Source organism: Moschus berezovskii, chromosome 24, assembly GCF_049115385.1.
Source record: "Moschus berezovskii isolate FMDL1 chromosome 24, NW_MosBer_1.0, whole genome shotgun sequence".
Classification (NCBI taxonomy): Eukaryota; Metazoa; Chordata; class Mammalia; order Artiodactyla; family Moschidae; genus Moschus; species Moschus berezovskii.
In genome coordinates, this window is record NC_142483.1 from 57,380,699 (window position 1) to 57,407,118 (window position 26,420).

Genomic DNA, 26,420 nt, shown 5'->3' on the forward strand with positions numbered 1-26,420 from the left:
TACTCAGTGATGGGTCTGAGCAGAGTTTCTTTAAATGTCTTTTATCTTAGAGGGAAAAAGAAAAAGTATTTCTCCAAAAATGCAAGGGCAGCTGACTTGCTGAGATGAAAACTGCTAACTCTTTTCCTAACAACACCATATGTCTTCAATCGAATCATAATGCAGCTAGTTCTCAGGAGAATGTCACGCATGGAAACTAACCAAATTGAGTCACAGCTTCACTGCTGACTCATGATTAACCAGGGGTCGTGCTTTGGGATTTTTCAGAGCATCCAAATGCCAGTATGAATGGCCTTTCTTCTTTCCCAAAATCCTCCCAAAACTTAGCATGTCATAAAATGAGCCTGATCCTGCCAGGAAACTATGTCTTTTTTTTTGTTCAGACTTTGTTTTCTATATAACAATATATTTTAAGGAACCAAAATGCTCAACCCCTAAATGCTCTAGCCATGGGTTTTAAATAGTAGATACTTAATGAAGCAAACATTACAAAGATGCAACATAAAATCATCAAAAAAAAAAATATCATAAGACTGAAGAAGTCACATTTTCCCCCTAAGAATCACTGAAAATAAAAAGCCAACAAATAAACCAAAATGTATGTGTCAGATATTTCCTTACCTGTTATTCTCTTTTAGAACTTCACTCAACATTTAATATTTTTATGCATGAGAAGATGTATTTTTTCTTCCAGTTTTATTGAGATATGAGTAAGATATTTTAATCTACTTAATATACAATACTATTCATATATTTTTCTTAAAAATTAATATCATGTCAAGGCAGTCCTAGTTCACATTCTGATACATATGATATATTCAATTCTTTTGTGTTGATTATAATTCTTAATAGCATAAAGTTATATCATCTTATGACGTATATCAAATATTGAGAATTTTGCCTTCAAAAATATGAAATGCCCTGAAGTAGTCTAAACAGGTGCTTCCCAGATTATCTCTGATGAATGGGTGTACTAAAAAAATTTAACGTGCATTTGATATTTTTGTAAAACATGAAGTTATGCATTAAGATTTCATGATAATGTCATATTGCTATAAAAGTTTCTAAATGCTCTTTCTGCCTTTCTACATTCTTCTTGTCATGGGCTGGTAGGAACTGTTTGGGAACTGGTCTCGATCTATGGATTACACTGTTATTATTATTATTTTTACAATATGTCAATCACTGTTTAGATATTTTACAAAGTAGAAATCAAGATACCAATATTAATGATATGAGTCACAAACTTTTTTCATGGCAAGTGCATTTTAAACTATTCTTTGCTATTTTCCTTCTAATTCCCTTTACGGAATTAGCAGCAGAGATTCAAAAAGACAGGCCAAACATGAATAACCAAGAAGTTTTTGGTAGTTTTGAGAAAGATGTGTTGCACAGTATTAAAAAAGTACATATTTATAAAGGCAAAAGGTTTCCTCCCAGTGGAGGAAACTATAGGCCTTACCATGTATTCATTCTGAGAGTAGCAATGAGCCTAGATATTATTTAATGATTACTTTATAGCATTTCTCACCTGGGATTCCTGGTGGTGTTTTCAGATATTTTCCATTAAAATGTTGAATTACCACTTCACATTTTTCAGTAGACTCCATTCTGGGAAAAGAAGTAAACAGGGGATTATATACCTTCATGAAGCTGTACATATCCAGGAAAAATAAAAAGAGAAGGAAATTAAGAAAACCCTAGACAAGCTTCATTTGAGAATTTTACCAGAATTGCTGCCAGTTGCCATGACCACCATAGTGGATAGAACACCACAAACCCACTGCCACCAAAAACAAGGCTTACTCTACTGAAGGCTGACCTTGTGGATGGCTCTGTGTGGGGTCAGCACTCAGACAGAATCCCAAGGCATCGTCTTATTCAATCCATACAACAATGCTTATTTAATCCATACAAGAATTTAATCTGGACACTCAAAGTGCTCAATAAACACCGTTTAAATGTCTGAGTTAGCAAATATGAGAGGCAGTTCTTGCTGCTGCCTTTCACACCATGAAGCCAGCCAGGCTTAGTAAGACAAACTGCCTTGGCAGCAAGTGGTTGAGGTGGGCTTGTAGCCGAGGCCTGGGTGACACCCACCTGCATTGCAGCTACTAAGCTATACCTTGAGGGTCTCTACAAAACAAGGTGTGCTGGCCGTGTGCTGGCTTTAAACAACTGGCAGCCTAAGAGAGACTCTCACACAGTAGTGTTGTCATCAGGATGCCATTTCATGCTTACATCATGACACCTTTATTGAAAATCCATGAGGTGACAGATACAGAAGGGAGTTATTTCAGGTCCCAAATGTCTTAGAAAAATACACATACACAAACCTCAGGTCTTGAACTTTCTTACGTTTGTATTTTAGATAACCTATTTTTTCATACTAGGTATCAACAGAGTTGGTTTCTTTTGCCAAATTTTGGCATCTCACATAAAAGCTCATGAGCAATATTTGGGACCATACCATCACACTGTCAACATTAGCAGTTGGATCTCCTTTGAGGCTGGCCTGTCCTCAAGCCTTGAGGGTGTACTTTCCTTTGCTTGCTGAATAAAACTGAGCTGTAACCAAGCTGTAACACTGGTCCGCCGTTTCAAATCTTTGCTGCGGCGAGACAGAACTGAGGAAATTACACACTCCCCTGACATATCTGGTGCTGTGTCTCAGATTTAACCCGGCTGAAACAACCTCAGCTTGGTCCCAGTGAGGCAGAGATCAAGCACAGCAAAAGCCCAACTTGGCGAAAGCTCACATGGTAGAAGCTGAAGGCAAAGGAATCCCAGTGCAGTGGAAGTGACAAGAAGCCTAACATGCTGGAAACTGGGACAACAAAAATATACTTAGCAGAAAGCTCAGGCAGGTCAGTCTCAGATTCCAGAAGGCCTCCAGTTAAGGTCAGCAAGCTACAACTTGCCGTGCCAACTCAATAAGGATATATAAAACTATACCCAACCATGGAAAACATCACTCACCCTTAGACTGACACCACTATAAGGACTCTGAGGCTTGAGACTAGCAAGAGGGGGAGGCCCAATGCTCCTCGCTGTTCCAGCTCAGCAGGAAGTAGCCAGAGATACCCCAACTTCCCTATTCCCAAAGAATTGGGCCTCCCATCTCTTGTGGGGGAATGTTAGGTAGTTAGAATAGGAAGAAGCAGTCCAAAATGGTGGTGGCTAAAAGACAAAGAAGAACTTCTCTGTAGCTCAGATTGTAAAGAATCTGCCTGCAATGCAGGAGAACTGGGTTTGATCCCTGGGTCGGGAAGATCCTCTGAAGAAGGGAAGAGCAACCCACTCCAGTATTCTTGCCTGAAGAATCCCCATGGACAGAGGAGCCTGGTGGGCTACAGTCCATGGGGTTGCAAAGAGTCGGACATGACTGAGCGACTAACACTGCATCACACTGTCAACATTAGCAGTCCTGACATCTCCTAAGTAGAATGGTATCAGCAACATTTCCAAATTTTAACTATATCTGACCTTTATTATTTGGTAAAATTGGGTGGGAAAGGTAAAAATTAAAGGGTCAATTCTATTCAAAATAAATTAACGCCCATGAACAGTACACCAGAGGAAAAATAGACTTAAGAAATGGCACACATACATAGAAAAGTATGAAATGTGTAAAATTTGTCCAAAAGGCAAAGTGTATAATTTTGGATTTTCTGCTGGATTTTATCAATAATATGAGCTTTCTTGGAATGAAGCCCTCTGACACAATTTGTTAAACTTTTCTGCATCCAAATATATGTGTGTTTTTATGATCATATCACATGCAGAGTAAACAAGAAAAGGAAAAAATATATATAAACAACTGCCAAATGAGTTATACATTTATTACAGTTACAGGAATTCCAACGTGAGAGGAATTACAGATGCCAGGAAAACTCTGAGAAGTGTGCACAGGAGGCCAGAAACGCCATTGGAGAAATAACTAGGGCAGGGGTCCAGGGTGGGCAGGCGGAAGGCCATGTCCCTGTAGATGGGGCAGAGTGAGCAGAGTGCTGGAGCTGGATGGAGTTTCACTGGGGAAACTTCTGGAGATAAGCTGAGAGGTGAGGCAGGGGCATTTGAGTTATCAATTAAGGACTTTTTTTTTTGGAAGTCAGTTGATTTATAATGTTGTGTTAGTTTCAGGTGCAGAGCAAAGTGATTCAGTTATATTCAAAAAACTAAGATCATGGATTCCAGTCTCAATCACTGCATGGCAAACAGAAGGGGAAAAATTAAAAAAAAAAAAAAAGTAACACAATGAAGCTATGAGCCATGCCACGCAGAGTCACCCTGAAGGAGATGAAACCAGTCAATCCTAAAGGAAATCAACTCAGAATATTCATCAGAAGGACTGATGCTGAAACTCCAATGCTTTGGCCACTTGATGCAAAGAACCAACTCATTGGAAAAGACCCTGATGCCAGGAAAGATTGAAGACAGGATGAGAATGGGATGACAGAGGACGAGACGGTTGGATGGCATCACTGCCTCAATGGACATGCGTTTGAACAAACTCCAGGAGATAGGGAAGGACAGGGAAGCCTGGTATGCTCCAGTCCATGGGGTTGTAATGAGTTAGACACAACTTAGCAACTAAACAACAAAATATATACTTATATATGTATATACATACATATATATACATATGGCTTCTCTGATAGTTCAGTTGGTAAAGAATCTGCCTGTGATGGAAGAGACCCTGGTTTGATTCCTAGGTCGGGAAGATCCACTGGAGAAGGGACAGGCTACCCACTCCAGTATTACTGGGCTTCCTTTGTGGCTCAGCTGGTAAAGAATCCTAAAGAATCCACCTGCAATGCAGGAGACCTGTTTTCGATCCCTGGGAGTATGTATTTTTTATAGGTTATTAGAAAATATCACATATATTTATTGAGCTATACAGTAGGAACTTGTTGCTTATTTATTTTAAATATTAGTGTGTATTTATTAACTCCTAATTAATAGGAGGAAAGTTATGACCAACCTAGATAGTATATTAAAAAGCAGAGACATTGCTTTGCCAACAAAGGTCCATCAAGTCAAGGCTATGGTTTTTCCAGTGGTCATGTATGGATGTGAGAGTTGGACTGTGAAGAAAGCTGATCGCCGAAGAATTGATGCTTTTGAACTGTGGTGTTGGAGAAGACTCTTGAGAGTCCCTTTGGACTGCAAGGAGATCCAACCAGTCCATTCTAAAGGAGATCAGTCCTGTGTGTTCATTGGAAGGACTGATGCTGAAGCTGAAACTCCAATACTTTGGCCACCTCACATGACGAGTTGACTCAATGGAAAAGAGTCTGATGCTGGGAGGGATTGGGAGTGGGAGGAGACGGGGACGACAGAGAATGAGATGGCTGGATGGCATCACTGACTCGATGGACATGAGTTTGAGTGAACTCCAGGAGTTAGTGATGGACAGGGAGGCCTGGCGTGCTGTGATTCATGGGGTCGCAAAGAGTTGGGCACGACTGAGCGACTGAACTGAACTGAACTATTCCACTGTACATATATACCACATCTTCTTTATCCCTTCCTCTGTCAATGGACATTTAGGTGGCATCGGTGTCTTCACTATTGTAAACAGTGCTGCAGTAAACACTGGGGTGCATGTATCTTTTTGAATTATGGTTTTCTCTGGATATATGCCCCAGAGTGGTATTGCTGGATCATATGGCACCTCAAATTGAAGATGTTTTCAAAAGCACATTCCATCTGGGGTGCTCTAATTATTTTATGATTCAAATTTAAAAAAGAATATTTTTGAAGGTACATACATTCTGAGGAAACATAGAGAAGATGCACTTTTTTCTGCATTGATACAGATGGTGAACCAGAGCAGGACTGACGTCAAGGGCATGAGACCTATGTATTATTGGAGCCCTGAGCCTGGAAAACTTCACTTGATTTAAAGCTCTGCTGTCACTGTCAATACATTTTAAACAAGGGGGTCTTCTATTTTTAATTTTCACTAGGACCCACAAATTGGTCTTGCTAAGACAAGAAAGCACAGGAAATTAATTTGACATAATATTCACGTATCAGATGCCCAGTGGATCCACACACTGTTCTTTGGAAGAACATCTGAAGAGTGACTCACTTTTGTGTCCAAATGCAAAAGTAAAACTCTTTAAGCTTAATAATATCCAATTTTAATTAATAAAAACAAAAATGGCATTTTTTTCAATGTTTAATCACAGTGTCAACTACAAACTGGCACTTGCCATCTAACTCCACAAGATTTAGATCAGGCGCTACTGCAGCTGCTGACTTTCAGACCCCCCTGAACGCAGAAATGAGGCACCCTGTGCTGGAAGAAAAACTGACAGGAAAAGTCTTCAGATAGTGTCAGGAATTGATGTTATTAGCCCAATGCTATCTCCTCATATCTACAAAAGCACTGAAATCTATCATGGAGATGACTGCTCCTTGTGACTAGCAAAATCTGCAAAAAATGTATGCTTGATAGCATATGCTGCCCCTTCACCAAGATCACATTTACACTGACCTTCCCCTCTACATCTTTGGAGCAGGGTCCCAGAGCTACCTGTGGTGCTGTTCCTGGGCTGCCGTCCTCAATTTGCCCCCAAATAAAACTTAACTTGCAGCTCTCACATTATTTTTTTTAACTCAACAACAGATTTCCCGAAATCAGAGGATATTTGGATTAGAAAGACAAGAGGAACCATTCTCCATTCCAAATACCGAGGAGCAGCTAAGTACAATTTTGCTAACTCATTCTCGTTTTTTTTTTCCAGGGGAATATTTCACATCTTCCAACTTGTTATTTTTATTCTTTCTTTTAAGTAGGAAACTTCCATTTCTAGGAACAAAAGAAATCAAATTCTGCTTTCTCTCTGCCCACAGGACCAACTCTCCATTGTCTCTTAGGGAAGATAACCTTCCCTCCAAGCAGAGACATGAATGGGAGAGGAAATGTAAGCCCTTAATTACTACAGATGCTATTTTATGGAATTTTTATTCCAGGAGAGCACCAGAATGAAAAGTTTATGCCCCAGGGCCCCCTCCCTGCTCAATCTCTCTCCGGGTACTCATCTAGATAAAAGACAGTTAAGAATCTAAAGCTTGCTTGTCAGAGTCCTACAAATCAAATCCTTCCTCTTTGTCTTGAAAATGACATGGAATTCTAAATGAACACTGAAACTGGATGGGGGTTCGTTGTGTGTGAGCTTGTTAATGCTACATAATAAGACTTGGGGACTGCAGAGGAAGTCAAAGAAGAAAGTCAGGGGCCTTCATCCAGTCCACCCACCTGGTTTGAAAGGCTCACATCTTCCCTTCTGGATGCTAGTATGATCATCTTTTCTGGAGACTGTTTTACAGCACCATCAAGCCAGGTGGGGGCTGCTGGTGTGAACGCAAGACAGCAGCACAGAGCGCTCACTCTGGCTTCACTTGGATTTAACTGAGTGAATGTCTGCAGGAGTCTTTAGAGACTTTTGTCTCTGAAAGAATAAATGCAATAAAAGTCTGTTTTCTGTAGCTGCTGGCACTGAGTGTCAAACCCCGTTACGCGGCACCACCCAGAAGTGACAATTTCATTTTTATATACAGGGCACATTTTAACAAGGCAAGTCTTCCCAGCAAAGACGACCACTGAGGAGCTGTGGAGTGGAGAGGCTCAGAGTGAGACCCACGAGCTCTGGGGGAGGGACTGCATTTGAAGGGCCACCTTCGGAAAAAAGTGCCCATTTTCTTCACAGTTTCACAGTTAGCCTACCTGAAATGCCAGCCCAAGCCATCTGCAATCTGGCACGTGCTCCAATTGAAACTGACCCGAGCTTATCAAGTGGGTCTGAAAAGGCAGCATGCCAGACAAAGCTGCCTGACAGGGCCCCTTTGGATGGGCCACGGCATCCATTCTTTCTAGGTGGTACCTGAACCCTCTCACATCCCTCAGAAGAGCTCGAGTGCCAGCCAGCCATTCACCCATCGATGCATTAATTAGGTTCCTACAAGGCTCCAATCATTGTACAATGCCTCAGGGTTTTCTGTTAGGTCTGAGGTTTAAATAGAAACGCACATTAAAGGTCCTGGTTGACATTCTCTCTTGTCTCCGTGCCTAGGAACCCGGCTCTACTCATTTGAAATGCACCACCGAATTGTGACTTCGAGAAGATTCCTTTTTTAACAACAACTAAGAGGTGCTCATTTCAAGGCCGATGCAATCCTCACAGGCAAATTGCACCAGATGAGAGCCTGCTTCAGTATCAGGGCCCGACTTAACACACAGAGGTGGAGAGTATTGTATACAACCGTTTTCAGCCTGTCCTTCTCACTGCCACGGAGAATCTCTCAGCTTATTATCTTCAAGCAATAAGCACGATTATGCATGTAGTTAAAACAAATTCGCCCTGTCATTTATGATGGTTAATGAGAGGCTTCCACTGTTGTGAAATTTTTGTGGTTTTGCAATCACGAGATCTGTACAAGTTACTGGTGACTTAGGCTTACACAGCTTTGCAAGCCAGTCACCTTTGCTTCCGGTAAGATTTAGGGAAAGGGTCAACATGAAAAGATTTTTGGAAAAAAGCAAATTCTGTCATTGACTTCTTAAACCCTAGTAGCAGAAGGAATCATAGGGAGTTTCAGGAAGAAAGAGGGGTGAAGGAGTTGAATTTCCTTCTGTTTCTGCAATTTGTTTTCTTCCTTTGAGGTGCTTGACATCCTTAAGAGACAGAAGTCATAAATGTCAAGTCGTGCCACAGACTGGCCTTTCTGTCTCTTCCCTTTGAGGGAACTCTGACATCTTGGTGGATCCTTGCTTAGCATCACAGCACATTCATCTTATGGAATGGAGCTGTGGACAACATTTGGCTTATGAAAACCGACTCCAAAGTTTTAAATTCACATATATTCAGGACTAGAAATAGCCTCAGATATCAACTTTTACATGACACAGAGGAAGAAGGTAGTGACTTCTCTAAAGTCAAGTTGTTGAATGAGCCTGCAAAGGAACTTTGGCCCTTGACGCTCAGTCCAATGGCTTGTTTGGAAGAAATGGGGCTCCATGGCTGGCCTCCTGTCATCCTTCCTGATTTCCTGCACTGATCTGCTTTCATCTTGTTGAAGCGGGGTGGGTCCTCCCATCCCCACTTCATGCAGGCACCACTGACTGGCAGGTGTTCTCAGAAATGGAAATTATACCCTGAGCTGATGTAATGAGAAGGGGACTTAATTGCTGCGGTATTCTTTCCAAAACTTAGACATAACATGGATCCCATCATGAAATAAACATCACAGAAACCTAGATCTGGAGACATTTTTCAGAATACCTTGCTGGGACTACTCATGGAAAACAAGGAAAGTCTGAGATGCTGTCAGAGACCAGAGTAGACTGATGAAAAAGACAACCAAATGCAAGATAGTACTAGGGACCAGATTCTGGAACAGAAAGGGGATTGTCAGTGGAAAAATTGGTGAAATTCATATAAACTCTGGAGTTTAGTGAATAATACTGTACTGATGTCAGTTTATTAATTCTGACAAATATGTTATGGTAATGCAAAGTTGACAGTGGGAAAAATTGGATATAGGGTGTATAAAACCTGTGTATGCTCTTTGTAAAGAGTTCTTTCTGTACGTTCTTTCTATAAAACTAAATTTATTCCCAAATTTGAAAAGGCTTATTTTAAAAATTACTGTACATTAAAATGATTAGTTGTCGTTATTCAGTTGTTCAGTCAGGTCCAACTCTTTGTGACTCCATGGACTGCAGGATGCTAGGCTTCCCTGTCCTTCACTATCTCCTGGAGGTTGCTTAAACTCATATTCATTGAATTGGTGATGCCATCTAACCATATTATCCTCTGTGGATCCCTTAAAACGATTAGGGAACTATATTTTCTTTTTCTAGATACCAATGTTTGGGACCCAGTCCTGGAGCTTCTGGCTTAATTGCTTTGGTGTGAAAACCAGGCACAAATTTTCCAAAGCTACTCAGGTGATCCCAGTGTGCAGCCAGGGTTAAAAAAGACTATTCTGAAGTTCTGATTCAGGTCACCCCAAACTGGAGACCATGGGCCAAATCCAGCCCTCACATAGATTTGCTTGGGCTACAAAGAGTTTCAGAAAAATTGGAAATGACTCTCAACATCCAAAGATTGAGAGAATTCACATGAAAATGTGAATGCCTCATTCCCCTTTCAAGAGAAAGGAAAAAATGAAAAATGAGATGTTTTCTGCATGGCAACTATGGAATAGCAAAAATAAATTTAGTCTCTGTCCTAGATTCCTAGCATAGGACTCCGACAATTCTGGGGATTTTCTGAGTGATAGGAATGACTTCTGCTACTCATAATGAACCACTTTCAAACATAACTGAGTTTGTGTTAATAAGATGATTCAAGGTGAGACCCCTAGATAGTGTTAGGACAGAGCTGGACAAGAGGGTTCAGTTCAGTTCAGTTCATTTAAGTCGCTCAGTCGTGTCCGACTCTCCGCGACCCCATGAATCACAGCACGCCAGGCCTCCCTGTCCATCACCAACTCCCGGAGTACACTCAAACTCATGTCCACAGAGTCGGTGATGCCATCCAGCCATCTCATTCTCCGTCGTCCCCTTCTCCTCCCGCCCCCAACCTTTCCCAGCATCAGAGTCTTTTCCAGTGAGTCAACTCATCGCATGAGGTGGCCAAAGTATTGCAGCTTCAGCTTTAGCATCAGTCCCTCCAATGAACATCCAGGATAGATCTCCTCTAGAATGGACTGGTTGGATCTCCTTGCAGTATAAGGGACTCTCAAGAGTCTTTTCCAACACCACAGTTCAAAAGCATCAATTCTTCGGCGATCAGCTTTCTTCACAGTCCAACTCTCACATCCATACATGACCACGGGAAAAACCATTGCCTTGACTAGACGGACGTTGGTTGGCAAAGTAATGTCTCTGCTTTTTAAAATAAGAAGGACCCAATAATTACAGGGCTAGAGGTTTGGGGCCGTCCTTCAATGTCTGGTGATGGCTGAGGGGCTAGAGCTTTGAGTTCAACCATCAACACTGAAATCAGATAGTTATACACTATGCAGCCAAAGATGGAGAAGCTCCATACAGTCAGCAAAAACAAGACCGGGAGCTGAATGTGGCTCAGATCATGAACACCTTATTGCCAAATTCAGACTTAAATTGAAGAAAGTAGAGAAAAAAATTAGACCATTCAGGTTTGACCTAAATCAGTTCATTCAGTACAGTCGCTCAGTCGTATCCAACTCTTTGCGACCCCATGAATCACAGCACGCCAGGCCTCCCTGTCCATCACCAACTCCCGGAGTTCACTCAAACTCATGTCCATTGAGTCGGTGATGCCATCCAGCCATCTCATTCTCTGTCATCCCCTTCTCCTCCTGCCCCCAATCCCTCCCAGCATCAGAGTCTTTTCCAGTGAGTCAACTCTTCCCATGAGGTGGCCAAGTATTGGAGTTTCAGCTTCAGCATCAGTCCTCCCAATGAACACCCAGGACTGATCTCCTTTACAATGGACTGGTTGGATCTCCTTGCAGTCCAAGGGACTCTCAAGAGTCTTCTCCAACACCACAGTTCAAAAGCATCAATTCTTGGGCACTGAGCTTCCTTCACAGTCCAACTCTCACATCCATACATGACCACGGGAAAACCATAGCCTTGACTAGATGGACCTTGGTTGGCAAAGTAATGTCTCTGCTTTTTATATGCTATCTAGGTAGGTCATAACTTTCCTTCCAAGGAGTAAGCATCTTTTAATTTCATGGCTGCAATCAGCATCCGCAGTGATTTTGGAGCCCAAAAAAATAAAGTCAGCCTCTGTTTCCACTGTTTTCCCATCTATTTCCCATTAAGTGATGGGACCATATGTCATGATCTTAGTTTTCTGAATGTTGAGCTTCAAACTAACTTTTCACTCTCCTCTTTCACTTTTATCAAGAGACTTTTTAGTTCCTCTTCACTTTCTTCCATAAGGGTGGTATCATCTGCATATCTGAGCTTATTGATATTTCTCCCGGCAATCTTGATGCCAGCTTGTGCTTCTTCCAGCCCAGCGTTCCTCACGATGTATGCTGCATATAAGTTAAATAAGCAGGGTGATAATACACAGCCTTGACGTACTCCTTTTCTTATTTGGAACCAGTCTGTTGTTCCATGTCCAGTTCTAACTGTTGCTTCCTGACCTGCATACAGGTTTCTCAAGAAGCAGGTCAGGTGATCTGGTATTCCCATCTATTTCAGAATTTTCCACAGTTTATTGTGATCCACACAGTCAAAGGCTTTGGCATAGTCAATGAAGCAGAAATAGATGGTTTTTCTGGAACTCTCTTGCTTTTTCCATGTTCCAGCGGATGTTGGCAATTTGATCTCTGGTTCCTCTGCTTTTTCTAAAACCAGCTTGAACTTCTGGAAGGTCACGGTTCACAAATTGCTTAAGCCTGGCTTGGAGAATTTTGAGCATGACTTTACTAGCGGATGAGATGAGTGCAATTGTGCAGTAGTTTGAGCATTCTTTGGCATTACCTTTCTTTGGGATTGGAATGAAGACTGACATTTTCCACTCCTGTGGCCACTGTTGAGTTTTCCAAATTTGCTGGCATATTGAGTGCAGCACTTTCACAGCATCATCTTTCAGGATTTGAAATAGCTCAACTAGAATTCCATCACCTCACTAGCTTGGTTCATAGTGATGCTTCCTAAGGCCCACTTGACTTCACATTCCAGGATGTCTGGCTCTAGGTGAGTGATCACTCCATCATGATTATCTTGGTCATGAAGATCTTTTTTGTACAGTTCTTCTGTGTATTCTTGCCACCTCTTCTTAATAACTTCTGCTTCTGTTAGGTCCATACCATTTCTGTCCTTTATCGAGCCCATCGTTGCTTGAAATATTCCCTTGGTATCTCTAATTTTCTTGAAGAGATCTCTTGTCTTTCCTATTCTGTTGTTTCCCTCTATTTCTTTGCATTGATCGCTGAGGAAGGCTTTCTTATCTCTCCTTGCTATTCTCTGGAACTCTGCATTCAGATGCTTATATCTTTCCTTTTCTCCTTTGCTTTTCACTTCTCTTCTTTTCACAGCTATTTGCAAGGCCTCCTCAGAGAGCTATTTTTCATTTCTTTTCCATGGGGATGGTCTTGGTCCCTGTCTCCTGTACAATGTCGCGAACCTCCGTCCAGAGTTCATCAGGCACTCTATCTATCAGTTCTAGTCCGTTAAATCTATTCCTCACTTCCACTGTATAATCATAAGGGATTTGATTTAGGTCATATCTGAATGGTCTAGTGGTTTTCCCTACTTTCTTCAATTTAAGTCTGAATTTGGCAATAAGGAGCTCATGATCTGAACCACAGTCAGCTCCTGGTCTTGTCTTTGCTAACTGTATACAGCTTCTCCATCTTTGGCTGCAAAGAATATAATCAATCTAATTTCGGTGTTGACCATCTGGTGATGTCCATGTGTAGAGTCTTCTCTTGTGTTGTTGGAAGAGGGTGTTTGCTATGACCAGTGTGTTCTCTTGACAAAACTCTATTAGCCTTTGCCCTGCTTCATTCCGTGCTCCAAGGCCAAATTTGCCTGTTACTTAGGTGTTTCTTGACTTTCTACTTTTGCATTCCAGTCCCCTATAATGAAAAGGACATCTTTTTTGGGTGTTAGTTCTAAAAGATCTTGTAGGTCTTCATAGAACCGTTCAACTTCGGCTTCTTCAGCGTTACTGGTTGGCGCATAGGCTTGGATTACTGTAATATTGAATGGTTTGCCTTGGAAATGAACAGAGATCATTCTTTCTTGTCTAACTCAATGAAACTAAGCCATGCCGTGTGGGGCCACCCAAGACAGAGGGTCTTGGTGGAGAGGTCTGACAGAATGTGTTCCACTGGAGAAGGGAATGGCAAACCACTTCAGTATTCTTGCCTTGAGAACCCCATGAACAGTACCAAAAGGCCAATGATAGGATACTGAATGAGGAATTCCCCAGGTCGGTAGGTGCCCAGTATGCTACTGGAGATCAGTGGAGAAATAACTCCAGAAAGAATGAAAGGATGGAGCCAAAGGAAAACAATACCCAGTTGTGGATGTGACTGGTGATAGAAGCAAGGTCCGATGCTGTAAAGAGCAATATTGCATAGGAACCTGGAATGTTAGGTCCATGAATCAAAGCAAATTGGAAGTGGTCAAACAGGAGATGGCAAGAGTGAATGTCGACATTCTAGGAATCAGTGAATTAAAATGAACTGGAATGGGTGAATGTAACTCAGATGACCATTATATCTACTACTGTGGGCAGGAATCCCTTAGAAGAAATGGAGTAGCCATCATGGTCAACAAAAGCGTCTGAAATGCAGTACTTGGATGCAATCTCAAAAATGACAGAATGATCTCTGTTCGTTTCCAAGACCTAAATCAAATCCTTTACAATTATACAGTAGAAGTGACAAATAGATTTAGGAGATTAGATCTGATAGACAGAGTGCCTGAAGAACTAAAGACGGAGGTTTGTGACATTGTACAGGAGACAAGTATTAAGACCATACCCAAGAGAAAGAAATGCAAAAAGGCAAAATGGTTGTCTGAGGAGGCCTTCCAAATATCTGTGAAAAGAAGAGAAGCAAAAGGCAAATGAGAAAAGGAAAGATAATCTCATCTGAATGCAGAGTTCCAAAGAATAGTAAGGAGAGATAAGAAAGCCTTTCTCAGTGATCAATGCAAAGAAATAAAGGAAAACAATAGAATGGGAAAGATTAGAGGTTTCTTCAAGAAAATTAGAGATACCAAGGGAATATTTTATGCAAAGATGGGCACAATAAAGGACAGAAATGGTATGGAACTAGAAGAAGCAAAAGCTATTAAGAAGAGGTGGCAAGAATACACTGAAGAGCTAGACATAAAAACATCTTTATGACCCAGATAACCGTGATGGGGTGATCACTGACCTAGAGCCAGACATCCTGGAATGTGAAGTCAAGTGGGCCTTAGGAAGCATCACTAGGAACAAAACTACTGGAGGGGATGAAATTCTAGTTGAGCTATTTCAAATCTGAAAAGATTATGCTGTGAAAGTGCTACACTCAATATGCCAGCAAGCTTGGAAAACTCAGCAGTGGCTACAGGGCTGGAAAAGGTCAGTTTTCATTCCAATCCCAAAGAAAGGCAATGCCAAAGAATGCTCAAACTACTGCACAATTGGACTCATCTCATACGCTAGTAAAGTCATGCTCAAAATTCTCCAAGCCATGCTTCAGCAATATGTGAACTGGGAACTTCCAGATGTTCAAGCTGGTTTTAGAAGTGGCAGAGGAACCAGAGATTAAATTGCCAACATCCATTGGATCATGGAAAAAACAAGAGAGTTCCAGAAAAACATCTACTTCTGCTTTATTGACTGTGCCAAAACTTTTGACTGTGTGGATCACAATAAACTATGGAAAATTCTTCAAGAGATGGGAATACCACCTGACCTGCCTCCTGAGAAATCTTTTTGCATGTCAGGAAGCAACATTTAGAATTGAACATGAAACAACAGACTGGTTCCAAATAGGAAAAGGAGTATGTCAAGGCTGCATACTGTCACCCTATTATTTTACTTATATGCAGAGTACATCATGCAAAGTGCTGGGCTGGAAGAAGCACAAACTGGGATCAAGATTGCAGCGAGAAATATCAATAACCTCAGATATCCAGATGACTCTACGCTTATGGCAGAAAGTGAAGAAGAATAAATAGCCTCTTGATGAAAATGAAAGAGAGTGAAAAAGTTGGCTTAAAACTCAACATTCAGAAAACTAAGATCATGGCATCTGGTTCCATCACTTCATGGCAAATAGATGGGGAAACAATAGAAACAGTGACAGACTTTATTTTGGGGGGCTCCAAAATCAATGCAGATGGTGACTGCAGCCATGAAATTAAAAGACACTTGCTTCTTGGAAGAAAATCTATGACCAACCTAGATAGCACACTAAAAAAGCAGAGACATTACTTTGCCAACAAAAGTCTGTCTAGTCAAAGCTATGGTTTTTTCAGTAGCCATGTATGGATGTGAGAGTTGGACTATAAAGAAAGCTGATTGCCAAAGAATTGACACTTTTGGACTGTGCGGTTGGAGAAGACTCTTGAGAGTCCCTTGGACTGCAAGGAGATCAAACCAGTCAATCCTAAAGGAAATCAATCCTGAATATTCCTTCTAAGGGCTGATGCTGAGGCTGAAACTCCAATACTTTGGCCATCTGATGTGAAGAACTGACTCATTGGAAAAGACCCTGATTCTGGGAAAGATTGAGGAAAAGGTGATGACAGAGGATGAGACGGTTGGATGGCATCATCGACTCAACGCACATGAATTCGAGCGAGCAAGCAATGGTCAATGATTCAATCAAATTGTGTTTGTTGTGAACAGGGTGTGCTGAGCTTATGGGCTGATGGACACATTGATGTGTTGGGAAGTTGGGAGACCAGAGAAGGCAGAGGATCTCTGAGTCACTTCTCCCGTCCCTACTCCCTCTTTCTCATGCATCTTTTCCATTTGGCTGTTCCTGAGCTGTACATTTTCTGAAATACAAGTAAATATTTAAGTGTCTCCCCATGTTCTGTGGATAGTTGTTGTAAATTTTCGAGCTAAGAAGTTTCAAGGGAATCCCTGAATTTGTAGTGGGTGGGCAGAAACGTATGTTGTCTGATACCCTATTTATGGTTGTCTGAAGTGGGGTGCATCTTGTGGACTGAGCCCTTGAACCTGTGCAGTCTGATAACTCTGAGTCAGTTCAGTTCAGTTCAGTTCAATTGCTCAGTCGTGTCCGACTCTCCGTGACCCCATGAATCACAGCACGCCAGGCCTCCCTGTCCATCACCAACTCCCGGAGTACACTCAAACTCATGTCCACATAGTTGGTGATGCCATCCAGCCATTTCATTCTCAGTTGTCCCCTTCTCCTCCTGCCCCCAATCTTTCCCAGCATCAGAGTCTTTCCCAGTGAGTCAACTCGCCACATGAGGTAGCCAAAGTATTGGTTTCAGCTTCAGCATCAGTCCTTCCAATGAACACCCAGGATTGATCTCCCTTAGAATGGACTGGTTGGATCTCCTTGCAGTACAAGGGACTCTCAAGAGTCTTCTCCAACACCACAGTTCAAAAGCATCAATTCTTCGGCGATCAGCTTTCTTCACAGTCCAACTCTCACATCCATACATGACCACGGGAAAAACCATTGCCTTGACTAGATGGACCTTGGTTGGCAAAGTAATGTCTCTACTTTTTAATATATTATCTAGGTTGCTCATAACTTTCCTTCCAAGGAGTAAGCGTCTTTTAATTTCATGGCAGCAATCAGCATCTGCAGTGATTTTGGAGCCCCCCAAAATAAAGTCTGACACTGTTTCCACTGTTTTTCCATCTATTTCCCATGAAGTGATGGGACCAGATGCCATGATCTTTGTTTTCTGAATGTTGAGCTTCAAGCCAACCTTTTCACTCTCCTCTTTCACTTTCATCAAGAGGCTTTTGAGTTCCTATTCACTTTCTGCCATAAGGGTAGTGTCATTGGCATATCTGAGTCTACTGATATTTCTCCCGGCAATCTTGATTCCAGCCTGTGCTTCTTCCAGCCCAGCGTTCCTCATGATGTACTCTGCATAGAAGTTAAATAAGCAAGGTGACAATATACAGCCTTGACGCACTCCTTTTCCTATTTGGAACCAGTCGGTTGTTCCATGTACAGTTCTGGCTGTTGCTTCCTGACCTGCATACAGATTTCTCAGGAGGCAGGTCAGGTGGTCTGGTATTCTCATCTCTTTCAGAATGTTCCACAGTTTCTTGTGATCCACACAGTCAAAGGCTTTGGCATAGTCAATGAAGCAGAAATAGATGTTTTTCTGGAACTCTCTTGCTTTCTCCATGATCCAGCGGATGTTGGCAATTTGATCTCTGATCAAATAGGGTTAAAATGGAAATGGACTGTTAGACACTCAGTTGGCATTAGAGAACTGGATAAGTGGTGTAGGAAAATGATATATAGTTGATGTCAGAAAAATCCACATATTTGTTGTCAGAAATGAAGTCAATAAAACAAACATCACTGCATAGTTACTCTAGTTTGAGCAGTTGCTTTTCCTAAACGAAGTCAGTCAGTTTGCCATCGTTGTAATCTGAAGGAGGAGTAGCAGATTGTATTTATTGCTGAACTTGCACTGTTTCCTATTTTTATATTTTAACAGTGGTGTCAAGGGGGCTCCTCCATGTGTACTGATGTTTCTGTTTAGCCTTCCCCATGTCTTCTCTGGAGAAGGCAATGGCACCCCACTCCAGTACTCTTGCCTGGAAACTCCCATGGATGGAGGAGCTTGGTAGGCTGCAGTCCATGGGGTTGCGAACAGTTGGACACGACTGAGCAACTTCCCTTTCACTTTTCACTTTCATGCCTTGGAGAAGGAAATGGCAACCCACTCCAGTGTTCTTGCCTGGAGAATCCCAGGGACAGCGGAGCCTGTTGGCTGCTGTCTATGGGGTCACACAGAGTCGGACACGACTGAAGCGATTTAGCAGCAGCAGCAGCAGCAGCAGCATGTCTTCTCTGCTTTGCCCTGTGCCCCAAAGAAATGGCCCTTCCATGGACTATGCTATCTTCACTCTGTCACTCGACGGCTTATACTGGTGTCACCACTGGAGGCTTGTTGGAAACAGAGGCCTGGCGGGTCCTGGTCACACTCTGCTCTGGTGTCACATCTGTCTTGCAGGGCTTACATCCCTCCCTGTCCACGGTGCCTCCAGGCGGTCCCTCCTGCGAGGCCCTTGGTCTCCCTGGACTCAGGGCACATGCCTCCACCTGTTTTCTTCTCTCCTGGGGGGAAAAGCTTGCTCTGCTGTTCATCTCTGGGTATCTCAGCTTCCTTTCGTCAGTTCCCTTAGCTCTGTCACCCCTCTGTAAAGCCTCCTCCACATTAGGATCTTCAGTTAGATTATTTGGAATGAGACTCTGTTTCCAGCCAGCACAGTGATGGCTACCTTGTAGAACTCTAAGCAACCAGGAACAAAATTACACATGAGGCTGTGTCTTTCAAGATAAAGGGAAGGAAAAAATGTTCACTCACACTTAGTCTGGGAGCTGCTTATTTCAGAATACCTGCCTGCCCCCAGGCAACATCCTTGTCTGGATGCATCATAATCTAAATTTATCTTTTCACCATATATTACCAATGTTTTCAAAAGGAACATGGTGAAGAGAATGGAAAAACAATCAATTCAAAGTTGAGATAAAGAGGGAGTTGATAAGTATTATGTTCAGGTCTCACCATTCAATGCAACTGGAATGTATTATCACTTTTGATCAGTCTCTTTGAGCTGCAGCCATATTTCATTACCAGGTATTACTATCTGTTACATCTCTCTTCTTTTTTTCTCTTCTCCTTTTTTTTTTTTTGGCTTTTTTTTCCTCTTTCCCAAACATGCGGAACTTGGCCTGACCTTGACTATCCTCCCTTTCCTTTTCTGGGAAGGAGCTTTCCTCTTGGGCTCCACCAGGGACTCTCATGCTGGTTCCTTCTCATCATTTGCATCTTGGGTTAAAGCTCTCTCCTCAGAGGGCTTTCCTGTCCTTGACTTCAAACCTCTCATTTTTTTTTTTCACACTCTCTATAGCACCCATATGCTTTATTTTGTTTTTGTCACACTATTGTTAATATTCATCATTTGACATTTTATATTTGATGAATTCTTATTGTGTCCCCAAATCCAGCAGAATGCCAGTTGGTGAAAGGAGATGTTTTTTGTGGAATGATTACTGGCATATTGGAGAAGGCAATGGTTACCCACTCCAGTATTCTTGCCTGGAGAATCCCATGGACAGAAGAGCCTGGCAGGCTCCAGACCATGGGGTCACAAAGAGCTGGACACGACTGAGCAACTAACGCTTTCACACTGGTGTATTAGTAGTACCCATGTATCTAATGGATGAACTGAATGGATGTGTGAATGGGTGCATTTTACATATCAGGAAGGGAAGTTAGAGAGTTTAACCAGTCTAAGGACACAAACAGGAAGAACAGAACAAAGATGCAGAATAAGTGATTTCTGACCCATAAAGTCACGTGTGTAACCGCACTTCATGGGTGGTATTGTTGTTTAGTTGTTAAGTCGTGTCTGACCCTTTTGTGACCCCATGGACAGTGCCTGCCAGGCTCCTCTGTTCATGGGATTTTCCAGGTAAGAATACTGGAGTGGAGAAATTGCCATTTCCTTCTCCAGGAGATCTTCCTGACCCAAGGATCAAACCCAAGTCTTCTGCACTGGCAGGCAGAGTCTTTACCTGAGGCAGGAAGCGCTCATGTTAGGATGCTCCAGCTCACAGAAAGCTGAGCATGTAGGAAAGATATTAAATAAAAGAGGGTCACACATGTCTTCCAAACGATATTGCAAAGTGCTTCTCTTTATTGACCGGAAACAAACAGCATACCTGAAATCCCCACAACCTTCACGGCCCAAGAGTGCCTGTCATGGTTTATACTTAGAGCAGGTAGAGGGTGAAGAGACCTTACAGTCCCTGAGCACAAGCAATGGCTCCCATTTCCAACTCCAAGGTAACAAAGTTCTCCAATTTTAGTTTCACAGGGTGAACAGTACTCAGAAGCCTTCTCTCATTCCACCAACTCTGTCTTGGGAATGACGTCATTCCAATTTCAGCATAATAAAACAAGAAACTGTATGGTTTTTCTCCTTCTATAAGTTTTTATAAAATCACGTATACAGCAGGATGGAAGCCCAGAGATTATCTACTCCAAATTAAGCCTTTATTTAGTTGATAGATTGATTGGTTGGTTTGGGTTTTGAAACCTAGAGACCAAATATATGAAAGAGCAAGAATAGTGTTTTGCCTTCTTTAGCGGTGACCATGAATTTCTGACGTTAAAAGACAGAAAGGCAGAGGCAATGTGAAGACACAGATGAAGACTAGCACATAAAAAAGAATAGAGATAAAGAGGCTAGAGGGTGGGCCAGGGGCTTTCTCCTCCTTGGATCACATCTGCTGGCAATTGAGAGAGGAATGAAAATTACCAAAAGGAATAACAGTCCTCCTTCTTTTCAACCTCAGCAAACACAATTCTAACCTGTTTCTGTGCAAACACAGCTGTAGTTTGGAGGTTAGTAATCACTAAGTTTACATTTCAGAGATTTTCTCTGCTCAAACTTGATTTCCTAGTTCCATGCATTTCAGAGAATGATGGTGAATGAATTGCCAAAACAGCAAGGGAGAAATATTAACACAAAGATGCAATTAAGGTAGATAGACTCGAAACATACTCCAGACAATAAAATCACATTTAGATAAGCTTGATGGTCATTTTAAAGCATCATCAGTTCAGTTCAGTCGCTCAGTCGTGTCTGACTCTCCGCGACCCCATGAATCACAGCACGCCAGGCCTCCCTGTCCATCACCAGCTCCCGGAGTTCACTCAAACTCATGTCCATCGAGTCGGTGATGCCATCCAGCCATCTCATTCTCTGTCGTCCCCTTCTCCTCCCGCCCGCAATCTTTCCCAGCATCAGAGTCTTTTCCAGTGAGTCAACTCTTCACATGATAGAGTTGCCTAAAGAGACAGTATTGGCATTTGCCTTGTAATTTTTTAAAATTTCTTTATTTTCTTTATGTTTATCAGTGGGAAAAGATAGGGAGTAAGAAGTATCAGGGAGAGGAAAATAAGTGAATAAAATTGCAATGATAATTAAAGTAATTAAAAGAACTACAAAAACAATATTTTAATCCATTTATCCTGATTTTTAATAGTCAGGCTGATACTGGTCTTCCTATAACCATGATTTTTTTTTAACTTGGTGAAAAGAAAGAAGAACTGAAATGATTTACTTGTAAAACTTGCCCATTTGGTAGGAAGCGATAGAACACAGGGTTGCCCAGATGTTAAAAGTCATTCAAACAAAACTCCATGAGAATCAAATTAAGAGGACTGAGAGAGGTGGAAAAACTGCCAAATAGAAAGGTCTCTGTGCTCAGCGGTCTCTCACGCTCTCCAGCTCACGAGGGAACAGTAAAGGCACTCCTTAAAGAGGGTCTATGTTCCCAGATGTTGAAGCTGGATTAATTGTGAACATTCACTCCTCATCCCGTCTCCATTTTGGGTCACTCTTTCCTGGCCCCTCATAACACTGTTTCAATGTGATTTTTGTTAGACAAACAGTCTCATGTTTCTGGAAATGGGAAATGGATAACGTGAACACATAGTCCTGTCCCTCTAGACCCGGGCTGATTTATGCTCAGATCCTCATGCTGGAAGGCAAGGTAGCCTGTTGGCATCCGCCCCCTCTGCAGCAGTGGCTCTGACTGTCTGAGTATCAGCATTCCCACCATAAACTTTTGTTTTTAGGAGTTTATGACTTGGCTATAAAATGCTGCCTGCAGCAGGGTGGATCTTACAAAATTGTTTTATGTTACAAGAATGGAAAAAACAAAATAATAAAATAAAATAAAAGGTCTGTAATTTCAGACACTATCTAGTGCTTCTGGAACTTTCAAACGCCTGTAATTGTACTGTCTCTGCACCCTACTGGTGTTCAAATCAATGCTTTGAAGTTCAGTGGTTTAAACATAAAAACAAAGATACCACCTTTACTCTGAAGAAGTGATTTTCAAAGAAGATGAATGTATAGCTTGCAAGTAAGATAACAATGAGGGGTTTTCTTTCTATTCGAAGGAATTTCAGGATCTCAAGAAATTCTGGAAAGAGTAGCGTGGAACCATACACACTACCATATGTAAAGTAGACAGCCAGTGGGAATTTGTTGATTGACTCAGGGAACTCAAACTGGGGCTCTGTGACAAGCTAAAGGGGTGGAAAAGGGTGGGAGGGAGTTTCAAAAAGGAGGGGACGTGTGCTTACTTATGGCTGATCATGTTGCCCTATAGCAGAAACCAACACAATATTGTAAAATAATTATCCTTCAATTACAAATAAATAAAGAACAAAGGAACCACATCTGGAATTTTGTCCCAAAACAGAAGTGTAAAAAAAAATCCCTGAGCTCACTTCCTCCTAGAAGCGCACCAAAATCACTATAATCCCTGTGATTTTGAGAGCATGGGCTTGTGTTCACCTGCACCTGAACTTTTAGGTAGGTTCTCCCGCTTATCTTCTGTAAGATTTCATATAGGATTTTAAATTCTCTTGCCATCATTTTTTCTATAATTATAAAATGTGAATAATAATAATAAGCCAATAATTAACTAAAAAAATCAAACCGAAAAAAAAAAAAGAAGGAACCAGAATGAAACAGGAGGGACACAGTCATGGCATAGTCAAGAACTTCTACAGTTGTAACTACGGAGCAAGTGGTCTGAAACCCAGATTAAACTCCCCAAGTTGGAGCTCACAGAACGTCTGGGTATGAAGGCCAGTGGGGCTTGCTTTTAGAACATATAGAAGGCTGCAGGAAGTAGAGACTCCACTCTTAAAGGGAGCACACAAAATTTCACAGACTCCAGGAACCAGGGCCGAAGCAGTCATTTGAAAGGAGCCTCAGTCAGATCCAACCCCTGATCTTAGAGAGCCCCCTGGACAGACAGGAGGCAACTGGGCCTCCCCCTGTGGATACAGAAGCTGGGAGCTCTTTGTGCCTTAATAACACTGGTGCTGGAACGTGCCATAGTGGAAGCCTCTCTCTAGTATATTAGCCTCAGGATTCAGCTCTCTCCCCACTCACCAGCCTGCTGGCACCAGTACAGGAAGCCTGACTAACTGGGATGGGACACAGCCCCATCCACCAGCAAACAGGTGCTGCAAGAACCTCTGAGCCCACAGCCACGCCTGGACATAGCCCTGTCTGCCAGAGATCCTGGGGCCCAGTCCTTCACACCAACATACAGGGACTGGATCTGGAATCCCTAAGAACCAGCAGCCAAGGACTCTGCTATCCAGCCTGGTATATCAGAGGGCAGACATCAGTCCCAGGACGACCGACAAAGCCCTGCGGCCTGCTATGGCAGGACTCACCCACCCGTTAGCAGGTCAGCACCAGTCCAGGCCCACAGACCAGCAGACCAACACAAGCTCCAGGACACTCCACACTCCACAGCAAGCTCTCTCAGAAACCGCACCTGGGTCCTACGGCTGGACCCCAGGACATGGCTCTGCCCACCGGTGAGATGGCATGGCCATACTACCTGGCTTCACTTGCTGCTTCCCAGGTGGTGTGAGTGGTAAACAAATTGGCTGCCAATGTAAAAGACATACAAGACAGATATGGGTTCAATCCCTGGCCCAGGAAGATCCCCTGGAAGAGGAAATGGCAACCCACTTCAGTATTCTTGCCCAGAGAATCCCATGGACAGAGGAGGCTGGTGGGCTACAGTCCATGGGATCACAAAAAGCCAGACACACTGAGTGACTAACACTTTAACTTTCTTTCACTCACTGGTAGGCAGGCACCAGTCCTGGGATTCCTGGACCCTGACTTCACCCACCAGGGAACCAGCGCTAGCCCCAGGGCCCCATCAGGTTCTGCCGCTAGCCATCTCATGACCCATCCTTGCCAACCAGCAGCCTCTCTAAAGGGCTGCTGCTGCTGCTGCTAAGTCACTTCAGTCGTGTCCGACTCTGTGCGACCTCATAGACGGAAGCCCACCGGGCTCCCCCGTTCCTGGAATTCTCCAGGCAAGAACACTGGAGTGGGTTGCCATTTCCTTCTCCAATGTGTGAAAGTGAAAAGTGAAGTCACTCAGTTGTGCCCGACTAGTAGTGACCCCATGGACTGCAGTCCACCAGGCTCCTCTGTCCATGTGATTTTCTAGGCAAGAGTACTGCTCTAAAGGGCAGGGCCTGGCAATCACCTGGACTGCGTCCAGCCATGACGACCAGACTACCCACAAGATGTCTCCTGCAGGGTTGGGAAACACAACCAACCTACCAGATACACAGAAATAAAATAGCAATTTAAGAAAAATCAGGCAACAGAGGAACATATTCCAAATGAAGGAACAGATGAAACCCAGAAGAAAAATTAAGTGGATATCTACCTGAGAAAGAGTTCAAGGTAACGTTTGCAAAGATGATCAAAGAATTGGGAGATAATTAATACTGTTAAAATCACTCTGCATCCTAAGGCAATCTACTGATTCAGTGAGATCCCTATCAAAATACCAATAACAATTTTCACAGAAATAGGACAGATAATTTAAAATTTTTTAGGGAAGCATCAGTCAGTTCAGTTCAGTTCAGTCGCTCAGTCGTGTCCGACTCTCCGTGACCCCATGAATCTCAGCACGCCAGGCCTCCCTGTCCATCACCAACTCCCGGAGTTCACTCAGACTCATGTCCACAGAGTCAGTGATGCCATCCAGCCATCTCATTCTCGGTCGTCCCCTTCTCCTCCCGCCCCAAACCTTTCCCAGCATCAGAGTCTTTTCCAGTGAGTCAACTAATCGCATGAGGTGGCCAAAGTATTGCAGTTTCAGCTTTAGCATCAGTCCTTCCAATGAACACCCAGGATCGATCTCCTTTAGAATGGACTGGTTGGATCTCCTTGCAGTACAAGCATAAAAGACCCCAAATAGCCAAAACAATCATGAGAATGAAGAATAGATCTGGACGGTATCATGTTCCCTGACTTCAGGCTATAGTACAAAACTACAGAAATCAAAGCAGTGAGGGACTGGCATAAAAACAGATACATAGATCAGTGGAGCAGAATATAGCCCAGAAATCTATTCACACACTGATGGTCAGTTCACCTACAGTTGTGCTGGGAAACCTGAACAGCTGCATCTAAAAAAAAAATAAAATTAGAAAATTTCCTCACACCATAGACAAAATGCATTGAAGACCTAAGTGGAAGGCCAGAGACCATAAAAATTCCTAGAAGGAAACAGAATACTCGGTGATGTAAATCGCAGCAATTTTTTTGAAAATTCTAAGACAAAGGAAATAATAGCAAAATAAACAAATGGGGCCTAATTAAACTTAAAAGATTTTACACAGGAAAGGGAACCATTGATAAAAAGACAACCTTCTGAATGGAAGAAAATATTTGCAACCGATACGGCTGATAAGAGCTTAATATCCAAAACACACAAATTCAATGTTTAAAAAAAACCCCTCAATATCCAAAAACTGAACTACTAGATTTTAAAATGGACACAAGTCCTGAATAGACATTTTTCACAAAAAGATGTAGAGATGGCCAAAAAACATCAGCAGAGAATCATAAATCAAAACCACAATGTGATATTACCCCACATCTGTGAGGATGGCCATCATCAAAGAACACAAACAGCAAATGTTGGCAAGGTGTGGAGAAAAGGGAACTCTGTACACTACTGTGGGCCTGTCAGTTGGTACACACACTGACAAACAGTATGGAAGTTCCTCAAAAACCTACAGACAGAAATACCATGTGATCCGGCAATCCCATTCATGTATATACATCAGAAGAAAGCAAAAACATTAT

General features: G+C 42.4%; 1 protein-coding gene across 7 annotated transcripts in view; it reads right to left on the reverse strand.

Moving 5' to 3' along the window:
* Nucleotides 1-26,420, reverse strand: part of RBMS3 (RNA binding motif single stranded interacting protein 3) — an 841,063-nt gene that overhangs the window by 289,538 nt on the left and 525,105 nt on the right. For all 7 annotated transcript variants that reach the window (XM_055414762.2, XM_055414770.2, XM_055414766.2 and 4 more), the window contains exon 6: nucleotides 1,532-1,611. In XM_055414762.2, the coding sequence (XP_055270737.1) occupies nucleotides 1,532-1,611 (80 nt within the window). The remainder of the gene's footprint in view (nucleotides 1-1,531; nucleotides 1,612-26,420) is intronic.